Source organism: Mustela putorius, unplaced genomic scaffold (assembly GCF_011764305.1).
Source record: "Mustela putorius furo isolate JIRA1106 unplaced genomic scaffold, ASM1176430v1.1 tig00003845_pilon_pilon_pilon, whole genome shotgun sequence".
NCBI classification, from domain to species: Eukaryota; Metazoa; Chordata; class Mammalia; order Carnivora; family Mustelidae; genus Mustela; species Mustela putorius.
Genome location: NW_025421998.1, coordinates 65693393 through 65708796, shown reverse-complemented (window position 1 = coordinate 65708796; position 15404 = coordinate 65693393). Strand labels below are relative to the sequence as shown.

The window sequence follows — 15404 nt, the reverse complement described above, 5'->3', positions numbered from 1 at the left end:
CCAAGTAACGTTTCAGGCCACGTAATGCAGACATGGCAGACACTTAGGGTGTGCGTTGCCACTCCATCTCCCTAGGATGTTACTAATCAACCTTGGCACTCTTGTCTGCTACACCCAGATTCTGCCTCAGCAATTCACACAGCACAGCACGTCTGACAATCATCATCAACAGATTATACTTGGCACAGGGAGTTAGGCCTATTTGCCATCCTGTGCCATCTCTAATTAACAAGAGTGCTAAGGCATTTTCCAAGCAGTTCAAGCTTTAACTAAATATATGACCTGCAAGGAATTTATGTCTTATAATAAATGTTCAGCACAGAATAAATGTTCTACTATTCTAAGAACAATATAAGTTTTCTTACTAATAAAATAATAGCTGCTATTTATTGCTCTCTTACCAAGTGTTAAAAATACTTTATGTGTAATATTTCAGCTGATTTTTTTTCAATAAACTGTAAGGCAAGTATTACTATATTTCTTCAGTTCTAAGATACCACTGATAATAATAGCTCTGGGAAGTGTTAAGGGAGGAAAAAGCAAGGAGGAATTACAACATACACCTTGATTGCAGCACTCAACCTCCTATCAAACGTGTTAAAATGTATTTCTCAGAATTGAGGGATTATCAGGACACCCACACTGTTACAGCTGAGAGAACAGAGACATACCGAGACCAAGAACCTTGCCTGGGATCACAAACAAAGTTGTAGGGCTGGAATTTGTAGCTAGCTTGTCTTACTACAATCAGGTACTCCAGTCACTGGTCTGGGATCTGCGGTGATCTACAGAAACAGATTGGCCTCACCTCTCTGCAGATGAACATATCAGACAATGTAGTGGAAAGTTCGAATTGAACCTGGCTACAGATCATCACAGATACAAAGTGAACTGCAGCCCTTATACTTTCTCTTTTCCTTCAGTGAGATAATCTAACAGCCCCAGTGCTATCAAAAGCTCTCTGTCAACGTAGACTGTAAAAAACAAAGAACAAAAATGCCTGAGTTGAATATCATACAACGCTAGAAAATGAAGGTTCAGAGTCTATATATGCATTTATTTAGAAAGACAAAACACTGCCAAAAAAAAAAAAATCAGGATATAAAGTTGGACGGTATAGCTTAATTTCTAAAATATTCTATATTTCTTAAAATAAAAGGAGAAACTAGATGTACATAAGATCTATAGAAAATAGACCAAAATCATGATGTTTGCTAAATTATGGATGATCACTCTTTTTTTTAAATTTTCTGTTTTCTGAAGATTTTATTTTGACATAGAAATAACCTTTAAAAAAATAGCCTAGAAAGAAACAGTGTAGCAACATTGAAGGGCTTGCCCAAGATCCCATAGCTGAGGGTGTCAAGTAGGGGTGAGAAGAAGCAATAGGATTCTGGGGAAACACAGACTCTAAGCTGCTTTCTCCCTGTGCCTAGGACACCAGCATTTCCCTCCCGCACACGACCCAGACATGTCAACTCAACATTACTTTCTACCCACAACGCATACAGAGATCTTTTGTAAAATCAAAAAGACCAAACGAAGATACTGCAAAAAGTACAAAGTACAATTTGTAGTAGACGTTTCTCCCTTTTGCGGTATGCCGCGTTGACAGCCTTCCTTTAACATTCAGATCATGGAGATAAAAACGGGAAAGGAGATGGGAGGGAAGCCTAATCATGAAAAGGCATGCATGTCAGAACGGGATCAAAAACCTACGCCGTCTGTCAGACATGCTTCTAATGAGTAGGTGCGGGAGAATGGGGCGGAGGGGAGGTGGGGGAATGAGATCCTTCCTCCTTTTTAAATTTGCAATTCTTAGAAATAATTAGAATGTGTACCTCGTCTAGTGTAACTTCTTCGAAGATGCTTCTTGACTCGTTTTCTAAGGCTGTAATTCTAAGAAGGTTTTTATTGCTATTGTCGCTGTCGTTTTAGTTTCTCATAATTACTCATAATTTAACATTCTGGTTTTATTTGCAGCCCTTCTTCCTATTTGCTGTTGCTTTTCCTCACTGTGGGCTTTCTCTCGATAATATGCAGTGTGTACCTGACTAGCTGTGCCAAGTTATTTCAATTACTCCCTAAGGTGTTTATTGGATATAGGAAGAGTCAGCCTTCTCTGCCCTGCATATTTATGGCTACACTGACGTTTCAGAACCAGTAAAAAGAGGGGCGGGTGGAGAGAGACAGGAAGGAGAAAGAGAAGAAAGAGTTGAATAGAATATTAAAGACTTTCTTAAAAACTGTACAGTAAGAATTAAAGAAACAGCTCTTATTTTCCTCTTGGTGTTTATACACAAGACCTGGAAAACGTGTATAGATTCCTCTGCTGTGAACTGCTGATCCAGTGGTTGCCAGGGATGATAAAGCGTTTGTTTGTTTGTTTGTTTGTTTTTAAGATTGATTTATTTAACAGACAGAGATCACAAGTAGGCAGAGAGGCAGGCAGAGAGAGAGTGGGAAGCAGGCTCCCTGCTGAGCAGAAAGCCCGATGTGGGGCTCCATCCCAGGACCCTGAGACCATGACCTGAGCTGAAGGCAGAGGCTTAACCCACTGAGCCACCCAGGTGCCCCTGATGAAGTGTTTTAAAATGTAAAGTGTCAAAGTCGTGTTTAAGTTGGGTACCAATTCTCCAGCACCAGGGTTAGGCACAGCAAGCTTCCTGCTAACAGCAGCTCCTATAGCTTCCGGCTTTCCCCAAGGTTCCCAAGTGGAGGGACCCATGTAGTGAAGGGGAAAAGGGTCAAAAACCCTCGTAGCTGGCTGGCTCCACACACAAAGTCACCTCACGACTCAGAGATGCAAAGCGAGGCCCAGAGAACAGACCACAGAGGTTTCTGCAACTTGTTACTTCATAAAATCGTCTCCTTGCCATGTAAACCGGTAGACTGGTTTTGAATGTAGGTGCTGGAATGGGTGTGTGACTAGGATAAATGTTTTAATTTCTCGGGCCTGCCTCTGCATCTATAAAATGGGGGTCATGGTTCGATGAACACAACTGTCAGTAGTGACCCGGGCTATCATCCTGGGTTGCGTAGATGAAAAGCTAGCTCCAGTAGGCCACCTACCCCCTATTTTGCTGGAGGAAAGGCTGCACCCAAAGTCAGTCTGATTATGGGGTTCCAGGAACAAACCCTGCCTTGTAAGTTTTCCCCTTCTCCAATAAAGCCAATTTTTAAACTACATCACATGACATTGTGGAATTCATCACAAACCCCAGATGGGGCCTACTTTGTACAGTAGGGATGATAACAGGCCATACCTGAACTTTACAGGGCTATTATAAAGTTGAATGGGAAAATGCAGTGTTCCCTCATTGCTTACTCCCCTTACCACCTGTCCTGTTATTTCCTCAGCAATTTTAAAAAATCAGTCACTTTTTCAATGTAAAGGGTTTCTTTAAAAAACTAAGTAGATTTGAAAACAAAAATACATTTAGAATACACATGTCTGTAATGGGAAGGCCTGTTAACTCCCAGAATGCAAGAACAGAAAGAAGGGTCACCTAGGGTCGGGTCTCCAGGCCCCTTGGGACAGCAGTGGGCAGGGAGGTAACAGGAACAGGGAAGGGGCAGCTGGCTGGACCTGGAAAAAGAGAGCTCCCTCTGGAAGGAAAATCTGGGCCAAGGATAGGAGTGAGAAAGATGAAGCCTGGTAAATAGCGGGTCTGAGATGACCGAGGGGAGCTGGGGCCAGAGCCAAAGGAGAAATGGGTGGACCACAAGGGAGCCCTGGGGAATGGGAGCTAGGTGCGGCCTAGGTGGCTGGTGAGGCGATCGTGGACCCCAAAACTACCTCCTGTACCCATGCTGCATGTCCCACTTTTGAGGGTCTTGGCAGTGGGCCTCAGGGCCTCATGCTCAGTGAAGGCTCAATGAACGCTATTTATTCAGCCCTCACTGGCCCTGCCTGATGTCCCTGCCCCCACGTTCACACATCCAGCAGAGCCAACCTCCTGCCTCATCGCACTAGCCCTTTGTCGTGGCCTCTGCTCTCCCCCCTTTACTTGGCTTATAGCTGACTTTCTTGCTTCAAGTCTGACTTCCCAGTGTGACAGTGAGCAGGAGCCCCAGGGGAACCACATTTGTACTCCTGGCATTGAGGTCAGGCTCTGCCGTGCATAGTAGGGACTTGCCAACCCGACACACACTTTCTTTTAAGCCCAAATACCTTTCAGGAGTTATGTTCGGCCTTTAAAGAGAGGAAAAGCACACACAGTAATCCTTTGCCAACCTGAATACCTCCACGGTGGACAAAAACCACCGTTGGCAGGATTACACTTCATTTTTAAAATAAAGGGTAGAAGAAAAACAAATGTTAAAGGGGTATTCAATATGTATTTTTAAGTAAATAGAAATTCACGAGTCATCCACTTCTAAAATAAACAAGACTCATCTGCTTTAAAAGGCAAGCAGATCACAGCCCTAGAGCCCCCACAGCCTGCAGCCCACAGCCTACCAGGGAGGCCACTCTGACCGACTGGTTAGGGGCCTCCAAGGGACACTTCACTAGCTTGGGATGTCCTTTTCTCTGGCAGCTTCCTCTTTCTGTCTTTGCAGGTGTAGCAAAACCTTAGTGTAAACACCACTTTCGAGTTGTTTTGTTTTCAGAAAGTCAGAAGTGCTCACAGGAATATTTTTCTCCAGGCCCAATCTCCTACGTGGTGTGGGGCCACACCTTTGTGCACACCCAGGCGCTCACTCACTCACAGGGAGTAGGAGCAGGGGTCTAGCTGGAAGTGTATGGGTAAGAAACACGGAGGATTCTAACATGTGGCCAAAGCGCATGTGTTCTAGCCTCACCTCCCCTACCCTGCCTCAATCCTTTGGCTGCAAGCCAGATGTGAGTTGGATCCCTCCACTTCTCCCCATGGTGCCCCACTCCAAGAATTTCTTGCCGATCCCCTTCTTCAAGCTTGCGTTAAACCAATCTAGCAGACTGGAGAACTAGAGACAAGGGACAACATTCAGGGCAGCAGATGGAATTTATACTCAGGCCATCTCCATGATCAAGGGCTGGGAAGGCTAAGTGGGAGTTGGGGGTGGGTGGTGCGAAGAGGTGGAGGAGATTCTTCAGCAGATTGAGGAAGGGGGTCCTGGAGCAGAAGTGGAGGGAGGGGAGAGGCGGGAAGAGGAGAGCAGGGAACTGCGTGTCCATGATGCTAGCAGTTCAGCCCTGGGCCCTCCCCTGACGGCTGTTCAGCTGTCGCTTCTCCACATCACTGCTCTGAGATTACCAGCAAAGAAAATCACCTTATTCGTGTACCGCAGGACAGTACCACTCATTCCTGTTGCTCTCCAGTGAAAAGTTGGGGGGAGAAGGGAGCCCTAAATTCATCTCCACGCCTTCGTTGTCTCTGCTGATATTTCTGAGCACCGGTCTCCCTAACGGACACAGAAGATAAAAAGATTACCTATTAATGCATACGAGACCACCTTCAAGCCCTGATCTATCCCTGGATGGCTCCAGAGCTTCAGGGAATCGTGCCCCATTCTGGGCCTCAGTTTCCCTGGTGTCAAATAAAGGGCTTCAACCAGATAATCTCAATGTTCATCCAGCTCTATGACTCTGAAATTCTAAATCAGAGCTTTTACATAAAAATCCAATTTTTATTTCTCTCCAAAAATCAGCAACCCTGGCAACACAGCCACACTCCTGCCTGGCGAGAGTCCATTGGAGCTGAGTGGTGGCCTCCCCCTCCAGTGGACTACAGGTTTAGCTACCCGGCGCCTGTGGCTGTTTGAACCTTCGTCCCCCTCCCCTTAATTCTAAGGGGCCAGGAGCTACTCAAGGAAAAGTAGAACTAAGACTTGGAAGCACAACAAATCAGAAGGTGCCAAAGTGGGGAAGAGCTCCTGCAAGGTGACCAGGCTGAGAAGCAGGAGGAAAGAAGACATCTCTGGGGGATGTTCTAACAAGGCTGGACATGGAGGAGCCATCCATCCTGCTGCTGGATGTGCCAGAAAGGAGTGTCCTTCCTCAACAAGCAGAAGAACTGTGGAAAGAGTGTGCCCGGGGCACAGAAACACCACACATGAGTCAGGCCTTCCTCTGAGCCAGAAAGAAAACACCAATGTCCTCTCAGGCCCTTGGCAGCTAATCATGTGTTCCACTGGGACTACAGTCCAGGACCATTGGCCAGGGCTCGAGTCTCCAGAACCATCCGTTAGCACGATGGGTGGATGCTTTTGGAGAGTTGTGTGAGGTTGCTAGTGCTATTATTACTTTTATAGGTTTTAGCTATTAAGTCCTGCCTGCTGACTTAGTTCAGATGGCTTTAACAAAAAACCCCCAGAGACTGAGCAGCTTATAAACAACGGAAATGCATTTCTGACAGTGTCAGAGGTTGGAAATCCGAGAGCATAACGCCAGCAGGCCTGGGTCCTGGGTGGGAGCCCGCTCACGGCTTGTGAACTGTGGACTTCCGGTCGCCTCCACTTGTGACGCGGCAGAAAGGAAGCACACCAGCTCTCCCCCTCTTCTGAAAGGGCACCAGTTCTACTCATGAGAACTCTATCCTTCGGACCTCTCTCAAAGAGAGAGAGGGCCTTTTCCTCTCAAAGGCCCCACTTCCAAAGACCTTCAAAATGGGGGTTAGATTTCAAAATGAATTTTGGAGGAACACAAATATTCAGTTCATTAAAGGTACCTTCTCTTCTCTTACCCAGACACTATCCTAGTATTTACATATTCTATCCCCATTTAATCCACCAACAGCCCTATTTTACAGGTGAAGACACTGGGGCTTGGATAGACTTGATAACTTAGGTGATTAATAGTCCATCAACTTGTCAATGGTAGAGCTCAAGCCTGGGTCTGAATTATCCCAGCCCTGTCAGAGCATGTCTGTCCCTGCTTCCAGCTACACCATGCTGTCCCCCTTTCAGAGTCTGGCCTCTAAAGCCAGCATCTTTACTACATTTCTACTATCTTCACTTCACTGTCTAGAACAACTAACACCAGCCCTGGAGAGGTAGGCGATCACAATTAGATACCCCGACCCAGCATTCTGTGCCGGTGTCCTCTCTTTATCACAAGTGGTCCTCTTTGAAAAGGATAGACAAGGAAAAAGGTAAAAGAATGATGAAGAAACAAACTATAAATGAGTATTAACCAAGGCTTTGCTGAATTTGGTCATATACACAAGAACTTATTTTCATCACACTATATCCCGCCTCGTGATCTCTGTTCTCCAACAAAATTTGTACCTGTTTTTTATACCTGTAACTGGCTAACTGAGCATCTGGTATTGTGTTCTTGACAAAAATGCATAACCTGAATTTAATCAGGAGGAAACATAAGACAAACTCAAATTCGAAGGGCATGCTATAAAATAAATGGTTAGTACCCTTCAAAAGTGTCAAGGTCAAAAAACACCAAAGAATTAGTGCAGATTAAAGAAGACTAAACTGACACGAAACTGAAGGTAGTATGTGATCCTGAGTTGGTCCGACACAGAAAGCGTTGGGTCTGAGTTGGGCTGACCCACCAGTGGGACAATCTGAATAGGTCTATAGATGAGGCAGTAGGCTTGTGCCAGTGGGAAGTTCCCGAGTTTGATCACAGCACTGTGATTGTGAGAGATGGTCCCATTAGGGAATTTGGGTAAAGAGAAGGTGAAAATCCTTTGTTCTGTTTTGGCAACTTTTTGTAAATTATTTCAATCTTTGTAAATTATTTTCAACTTTCTGGAAATGATCTCAAAATGAAAATTTTCAGGCAGTTTTTTAAAAGCTACAGAGTACTGGAAAGAAGCAAAGAAGTTACCCTCCCAAGTACAAGTAGGCCTTCAGGAAAGTATTTAGTGAACCCAACTCCTGGGTCATATTTTTGGTCTCAACCCAAAATGTCGAGAGGAGATGACAGAAATTATTTATAACAAGACAACTAGGACATTTCTATTTGGGAGCCACGATCCAGTGTGCTCACAGCAACAAAGCCCGATTTTAATACCAATTTTTGAGATGCTTTGATCTAAAAGATAAATGCAGGTAGGCTCAGTGCCCGCAGGTATCAAAACTTGCCATTTCTCCTAAGGTCCAAACGCATCTCCAAGATACATTGTTATATTATAACAGAAATTTTTGAAAGAAAAACATTTCAATCTGACACATTTTCTATAGAAGAACACATTTCCCTCCTTTTAATTAGGGGGATTTATTCCCTTTTTTAATATTTTCAAGGCTTTCAGTCTCCAAGAATTATTAAACAATGGAGACATTGTGATCCGAGTGGAGCAATTTCTTAGGATTTATCTCTGCAGCCTTTCCTAAGGCTTCTCCTTGTCCCAGGCAGCTCATACAGTCTGAGGCAGAACACCTGACCATGATCATAACGTGAAGAATGTGAGCTTTCCATTCTTCTGTTAGGTCAAGATTTCCATCCTGTACCTTTTTAGTCTGCACACTTACCAATGGCAAATACAGAAGCAAATATCTTCTACTATTTTATGTCATTGTCAATGGCAAGTGTTCCTGAAGTCCTAGGGGGTCTCCTTTCTAGATCCCTTTTGTTTAGGGTTTGAGATAAGGGACATTGGGGTGGGGAGGGGAGCTCGCTGCTACTTGTGTTGGTAACTTACATGAACTTGCTGGGTTTTTTATCAGCTCCCAATCTTGCTGGGATGTGCCTTTACCTTTGGTCTTCCCTTTTACTTCCCTTTTTCTCATTTTCCACTCGATTTTGCTTCCACCACTCCTTCTGTATCCTCTCCAGTATTGTAATAGCTGCTAGAAATAGAAAGATGAAGCGGACAAAGTCCCTGCCTTCAAGGAGAGCATAAAAGAGGCAAAAATAAGGCGGAAGGGACAAATAAGGGAACCACTATGGTTCTTGTTAAATGACACTAAAAGAGAGGTAGATTGAAGTCTGAGGAATTTGTTGGAGGTGGCAGGCATTTACCTCTGCTTGGAGAAGGACAGGAAAACCTCACTAATGAGGTACATTTGAGCAGAGTGTCCTGCAGAAAAAAAAAATTAGGAAACCAAAAAACAGAGGGAGATGGTGACTCGGTGCAAAGAGGCTCCAAGGGCAAAATAATCTTTGGGAAAGAGGAGGAGAGAAGTTCAGAGGGGCTGAAGGATGTTTGTGAAGTTGTGTCAAGTTCTGAGACTAGGAGTCAGGTGAGAGCCATGCTGGGAAGGCTGTTACTTTCTTTTAAAAATATGTGTTTGGGGAATCATTTATCTAGTTTGTCACAGAAATTCAGAACCACACTTGTGAATTTGAAAGCATTTTCAGTAGTAGAAATACCATCAGAAACTGTCACAACAAACAATTATTAAGTGCCTACTATTTTGAGCTCAAGGTCAGTGTATTAGTCTGAATGTTCCTACTTATCTCAAGAAAACAACTTTAGAGAAATGAAGGAGTTTAAATTTCTTATGGCTGATTTTTTAAGCCAGATTTATACAATCCATACTCTTCAAAATGCTTCCTCAATTATAAAAATAGCCAAATCTCCATTATTTAAAATCTGATGAAAGTTAAAAAGCATTATTAGATTTTCTTTAGGTCTGTGTATAACAACACATTTTCCATGAACATTTTGTACTCTCTATAGTGCTTTTTAGGTTTCTGGTTCTGGGTACAGTAGAGTAAGTACACACTACCCAGTCTGGCCCACGGAATACCACTGTGAAACGTGGTCAGAAAATATGGAACAGGTACTGGAGAGCTGTGAAAAGTAAATAGTAGCAGGTCAATTGAAGAAGAAAACCAGAATTACGAGTACCACCAAACTGACAGTGAGGTTAGCATTTTGTTGTCCTCTGATATCTCCCAACCTAGACACAAGGCTGTCTGATCTGTCTCAGTGGTTACTAATGTCTGGTTTTTTTTTAAGATTTTATTTATTTATTTGACAGACAGAGATCACAAATAGGCAGAGAGGCAGGCAGAGAGAGAGAGAGAGAGAGAGAGGGAAGCAGGCTTCCTGCGGAGCAGAGAGCCCGATGCGGGGCTCGATCCCAGGACCCTGAGATCATGACCCGAACCGAAGGCAGCAGCCCAAACCACTGAGCCACCCAGGCGCCCCACTAATGTCTGTTTTTAAACTGGCATCTGGAACGAATCACTGCTTACTAGCTCTAGAACCTTGACCACGTCTCTTTCCACTTCTGGGTCTCCTCTGTAAAGTGGGCTGCCTGATCACTTGCTCTTGGAGGTCCCACCCAATGTGGATGCTCCAAGACTTCACAGATGACCTCTAAGGAGCACCAAGAGGCAGAGTTAGGAAGGTAATGAGGCTGCAGTTGAAGGACCAACCCCAGCCCCAATCCTGGTGACCATTTGAGTTTGTAAAATTTGCCAACTTAAAATAGTTAACCACAATTGGTTAAGACCCTTGTCTCCTTCCACTGTGGCTTCCCTTTAGGTCAGTCCTCATTTTCATGTTTTGTGTCCTTTTCCTTAAAGAGGGTCCCCAGATTATATAAGCTTCAGAGCTTGAAACCTGGATCTGCCCCCATCCTATTCAGATACCTATAACCAAGATGGCATTCAGCTAGGAATTCTGATGTAAGAATCCACAGGTATTTTATTGGAAATTCATTAACAGGTTCTTGTCTTAGAAATTCAAGAAAGGAAACACCTACTTCTCTTTAAGTACACAGCTTCACATGACTTCTTCAGGGCTTCTCAGAACCTTACTACCTTATGGTCATTGTCTGTTTCATGACTATAAGCTTCACAAGAGTAGGGACCATGTCTTTTCTATTTGCTGATGTGTTCCTGGCATCCGTTTGCAATGCCTGGCCCAAAGTACTCCAAACATGATCAAGGTAATGCATTAGTTTATGAAGACCTGTTATACTTAAATATACCTTATCTTTTTCCATGAGGAATTTGAGACTGAGCACTCCTATTCTGGGCCAGGCACAAAAAGTCGCAAGCTCATCTAGAAAACCATTGAAAGTATGTTACCAATTGATTTGCATGTCTAAGGTATGAAGCACTTGCTGCTGTGGTAAACACTGATCTAGCAGGGGAAGTGTAAGCTGAAATTTATTTAGGAAGGAGAGCCAGTGCTGAGAGAATATGAAACCCTTCTTCTCTTCTGGCAATGCACTATTCCTCACTTAAAAGGCACTGAATGAACCACAATTTTGATTTTGATGGCCAAAAAAGACCCCCTTCTTCCCATAACTGTGGACAGATAGATTCTCCCTTGGGCCACCTTGATGAATAAATCAAATGCCCCTCTTTTGTAGTCACATCTTTTCTACTTCTCTGAACTAGAATGATAGAGGCCAGACTATGGGCCTCTCAGGGGTGGTGGCGGTTCTTCAAATGCCCCCCTTGTTTTGCTACATCCCACAGGCTAGCAACTGCCTGTGTCTCCTGCTCACATCTTCCAGGTAGGTCCAGCTGCTCAGTATTTTCTACAATAGCAACAGCAAAATCCACAGTTGAGAAGTCTCCACCCAGGAGCAGAAAGACGATAGAGCTCAGGAGGGAGAGAGACAGCAAATGTTGATGGGGCTTCAAAAGAGTAGAGAATGACAGCGAGAGGGAACTAAGAAGAAAAAGTGGTATGGGAATTACCTAAACTAATTACATAATCTCATCAAAGGAAGATTCCCAAAAGGAAATGGAAATTGTGGAAGGCGCAACAACTCTAGAGCACAGAGAATTCTGTGCTTATAATATAAATATTCAGCAGAAGAAAAAATCAGCATTTGGGTAGAGATCTCTCGTTGAGTGATTGTTTGTGATGGCCGTTTCTAAACTCACCGCACCCAGTGGCGACTGCTCCTGCCTTCCTTGTCCGTTGCAGCCAAGGGATGTGGGTGGTGTGGGCAGGGGAGGGGGCTGCTTATGTGGCAAGCCATTACAGGTTCTCATTTTGATTTCCCTCAAGCTCTGTGGGTGCTCTGCCCCTCAAATTCCCAGCTGTACTCTGGATAATGAGGAAAATTATTGGCCTGACCTGGTCCTTTAATTTTTTTCCCACTCATATTTTGAGCTTTCATTAGTTTTCATTTCTCATTAAGAGAAAAATCAAAGAGTGAGAATTAAACACCTCTTGATTGTTATCCTACTGAAAATGGGAAGTTGAGAATTGTGGGGCAGGAACTGAATGAAAGGCCCAGCCGAGATGACTGAGTCCCCAAAGGGCACGTCAGAAGGCATTGGCTGTCCTCCTCCCCCTTGAGAACAGTAGGGAGCCATCTAACACCCAGGAATGCTTGGAGTCTCTACATTCAGGACTCAGAGTTTTAAAAATCTGGCACATTCTCTGAGCAGAGAGCAGAGGCTGAAATCACATTGGGCTTTCCTCTTTTTAAGTATTGCCTTTGGGTTCCCATTAAACCTTACCCCTGCAGATGCCGCTCCTCAGGTATAGAGGCTGTGTCCAGCCCATCTGTAAATTTCATACAGGCACATGGCAGTATGTCAGGCATGTGGCAGGTTCGGCGATTGAATGGAGAGAGTGAATGAGCGCATGCGTGCTGAGATGAGCTGACTGCTCTTCATTTCTGTGTTTGCGTGCATACTGAATATGCCCCGCCTCGCTGCATGAAGGAAATAAAAAACAGTATGGTGGTTCTTCAAAAAAAAAAAAAAAATTAAACCTAGCATACCATATGGTCCAGCAATTTCAATAAAATATATACCTAAGGTAATTGAAAGGAGGGACCTAAACAGACACTTGTACACCAGTGTTCATAGCAGCATTAGTCACAGTAGCCAAAAGGTAGAAACCAAGCAAGTGCCTATCCACCATGGACAGTTGGGAGGAGTGGACAGTCCAGAAGTGTATATCCATACAATGGAAAATTCATCAGCCTTTAGAAGAATGGATATTCTGACACATGCTATCAGCGGAAGAACTGTGAAGAGTAAATGAAATCAGCCAGGCACAAAAAGACAAATATTCTATGATTCCCTCTATATGAGGTACCTGATTATTCTTTAATGAGTACCAGGATTCAGTGTGCCATGATGGAAAAGTTCAGGAGATGGATAGTACGGACAGTCACACCACAATGTGAACATACTTAATGCCACTTAACTGTGCGCTCAAAAAAAGGGAGAATGGAAAAGTTTATGGCTGTATATTCTACTGCAATAAAGAAGGAATTAAAGCAACCTTCATTGAATGTACTGACGTTTCTGAGTCAACCCCAGGGAACATTGGGGCTGCCGGTATAGTTTGATGCCAGCTGTATGTGAAGAAGGGGGCCCCTGCTTCAGGGGAATGTGGGCCTTTCTGGCCTTCACAGCTGTGCAGGCCCCCTTTCCCCATGTGGCTCTGTAAAAACATTCAGAGTCTGCCATAAAGTGCATCTGCCCCCAAGCTTTGAAGGCTGGAAATTACAGGAGACTCTGCCTTGTCCCATGAGTTGTACCACCCATGAGTTAACCTCATGATTACTCACTTGTTACTGCAGACCAGCCTCCAAGGCACAAACTAGCAGTAAACCTCTTTGGGTTCACTCTTTCTAGAGGAGGAGCAATATGCCAGAGCTCAGCAGTGCAGACAGAAGGGACTGAATTTGAACTTCAGTTCTCCCTATTATGACTTGCGTGGCTTTAGGCAACTCACTTAAGTACGCCTCAGTTTCCTCATCTATAAAAGGGGAATATGACTGTACCTACCTCACAGAGTTGTGTGAAGGCCTAAATGAAATAATAATGTAAGTGCCTAACAGCATGGCCACAGCAAAATGAGTATCAAATGAATACTATTGTGGAAGAGATACATTACAGGTGGTAATGGGTAGAGCAAGGTTCGTCACTCATGTCCTGATAGGAGTTGAAATATAGGCTCTGAACAATCAGAATCTTGCACAGGCCAGCCAACCAGAAGAAGCCTCAGGGGTGAGCTGGGATACCAGCAGGTGATTAAATGGGGCTTTCTAGGGGGATGGGTATTTCTCAAGGAATCCTTTTTACTTCTTGCCCCTCATCCAATTTCTTTGGAGTAATTTCCTCTTGGAGATAGATGTATATCATTTTCTCACATCTACTAGAAGGTTTACTCATCCTTAGGAAATATCTTGAGATCTGAATATCCAAAGAATTTAGAATTATGTTAGCATAACGCCAAGTAAACAGAAAACCCATTAAGGAGCATTCCAGGATGACGTCATTCCCGTCCCTGTGATGGGGTGGATGACCTCTGGCTGCACAGCGATGCTTCTCCATGCTTTCAGTCAGTCAGATTATCATACTGATAGTGTCAAATTGAACTCACTAACTTTAATTATTTCTTAATTTTAATTATTCAGGTGGATCTTCCCAAAACCTGGAGAAATTTCTAGAGACGTAAGTGAAAGAGGGATATACGAAGTTGTTTTTAAATTGGGTTTCTCATTGTGAGGAAAGAATGAAAACCCTCTGTTGTCACCGTGTAATCACTTGTACTGAGCACCAGGACCTTGCTAGTGACTCCCACACACTGGACATTATCACTTCTTGGACCAGTGGACATAGAAAGTGATTAATGTGCATATGTCCTTAAAGAAGGATCATAAAAATGCATACAAAGAGGGTCAAACTTAAGTCTAGCTGAGGTAGCTGGAAAAAAGGCAAAAAAACACAAACAAACAAAAAGAAAAACAACTTCATTTTCCCACTTTATGTGCTCATTTTGCGCTTAAAATTCAGAAGCAAGGCCCTGGCTGCCCAGAATGCCCTGGAATTTCAAAAGTTCAGTACTAGAGCTCAGCTATCCAGATGTCCTATGAATCTGGACAGAGGGAAGCCAGTAACACTCGAGGACAAAAGCTGTGAAAAATCCTAAGAAGATGGTAACGTGTCTGCCTCCTGGAGACTTCAGTCCACCCTTTTCAACTCTATGCACTTAAGCGGTCTTCCCCTCAGGGGGAAGTAATTTACAGATTATACAGAAGAAGGGGAAAATGGGAAGAGTGATCATGGAAAGAAAGAAAAATAGCAAAAAGTTACCAAAGTAAGGGGGTGGGTGGGGCCCACAAAAATCCTTTCACGGGTCCAGGCTGTGACATCAGCTAAGACTAAGTTTGATTTCTGAGGTTTTGCCATTCAGAGTCCATCTCTGGCTTCTCAGTTTGTCTAGGAACCAACTGTTGGACCATCCAGCCATTGTCATATATGCCATGATCGGAAACGATGTCTGCAATGGGTGAGTTAAGGAGAAAGAAAGCTTTGAAAATCCTGGACTCTGGGTTCCACCCCCACCCCCACCCCCACCCCCGCCGTCTTCTCTTCTCCACTCCATTGTGTTACAGTATCCTACTATTGAGTTGAATTTCTCTGTCTTAGCAAGTCCTAGATACATATGAAATTGATAGAACCAACCCCTAAAGCTGGAAGACCCTTTAAAAAATATCTGATCCATTAATTCTCTGCTCTGATTCCCAGCAGATGGGTATGTCACGATATGAGTTCTCAGTTGTATCACAAGATACATGCT

General features: G+C 43.9%; 1 protein-coding gene across 4 annotated transcripts in view; it reads left to right on the top strand.

Moving 5' to 3' along the window:
- Positions 1–15404, top strand: part of AOAH (acyloxyacyl hydrolase) — a 167379-nt gene that overhangs the window by 119708 nt on the left and 32267 nt on the right. For all 4 annotated transcript variants that reach the window (XM_045062878.1, XM_045062877.1, XM_004741964.3 and 1 more), the window contains 2 exons: positions 14239–14275; positions 15039–15113. In XM_045062878.1, the coding sequence (XP_044918813.1) occupies positions 14239–14275; positions 15039–15113 (112 nt within the window). The remainder of the gene's footprint in view (positions 1–14238; positions 14276–15038; positions 15114–15404) is intronic.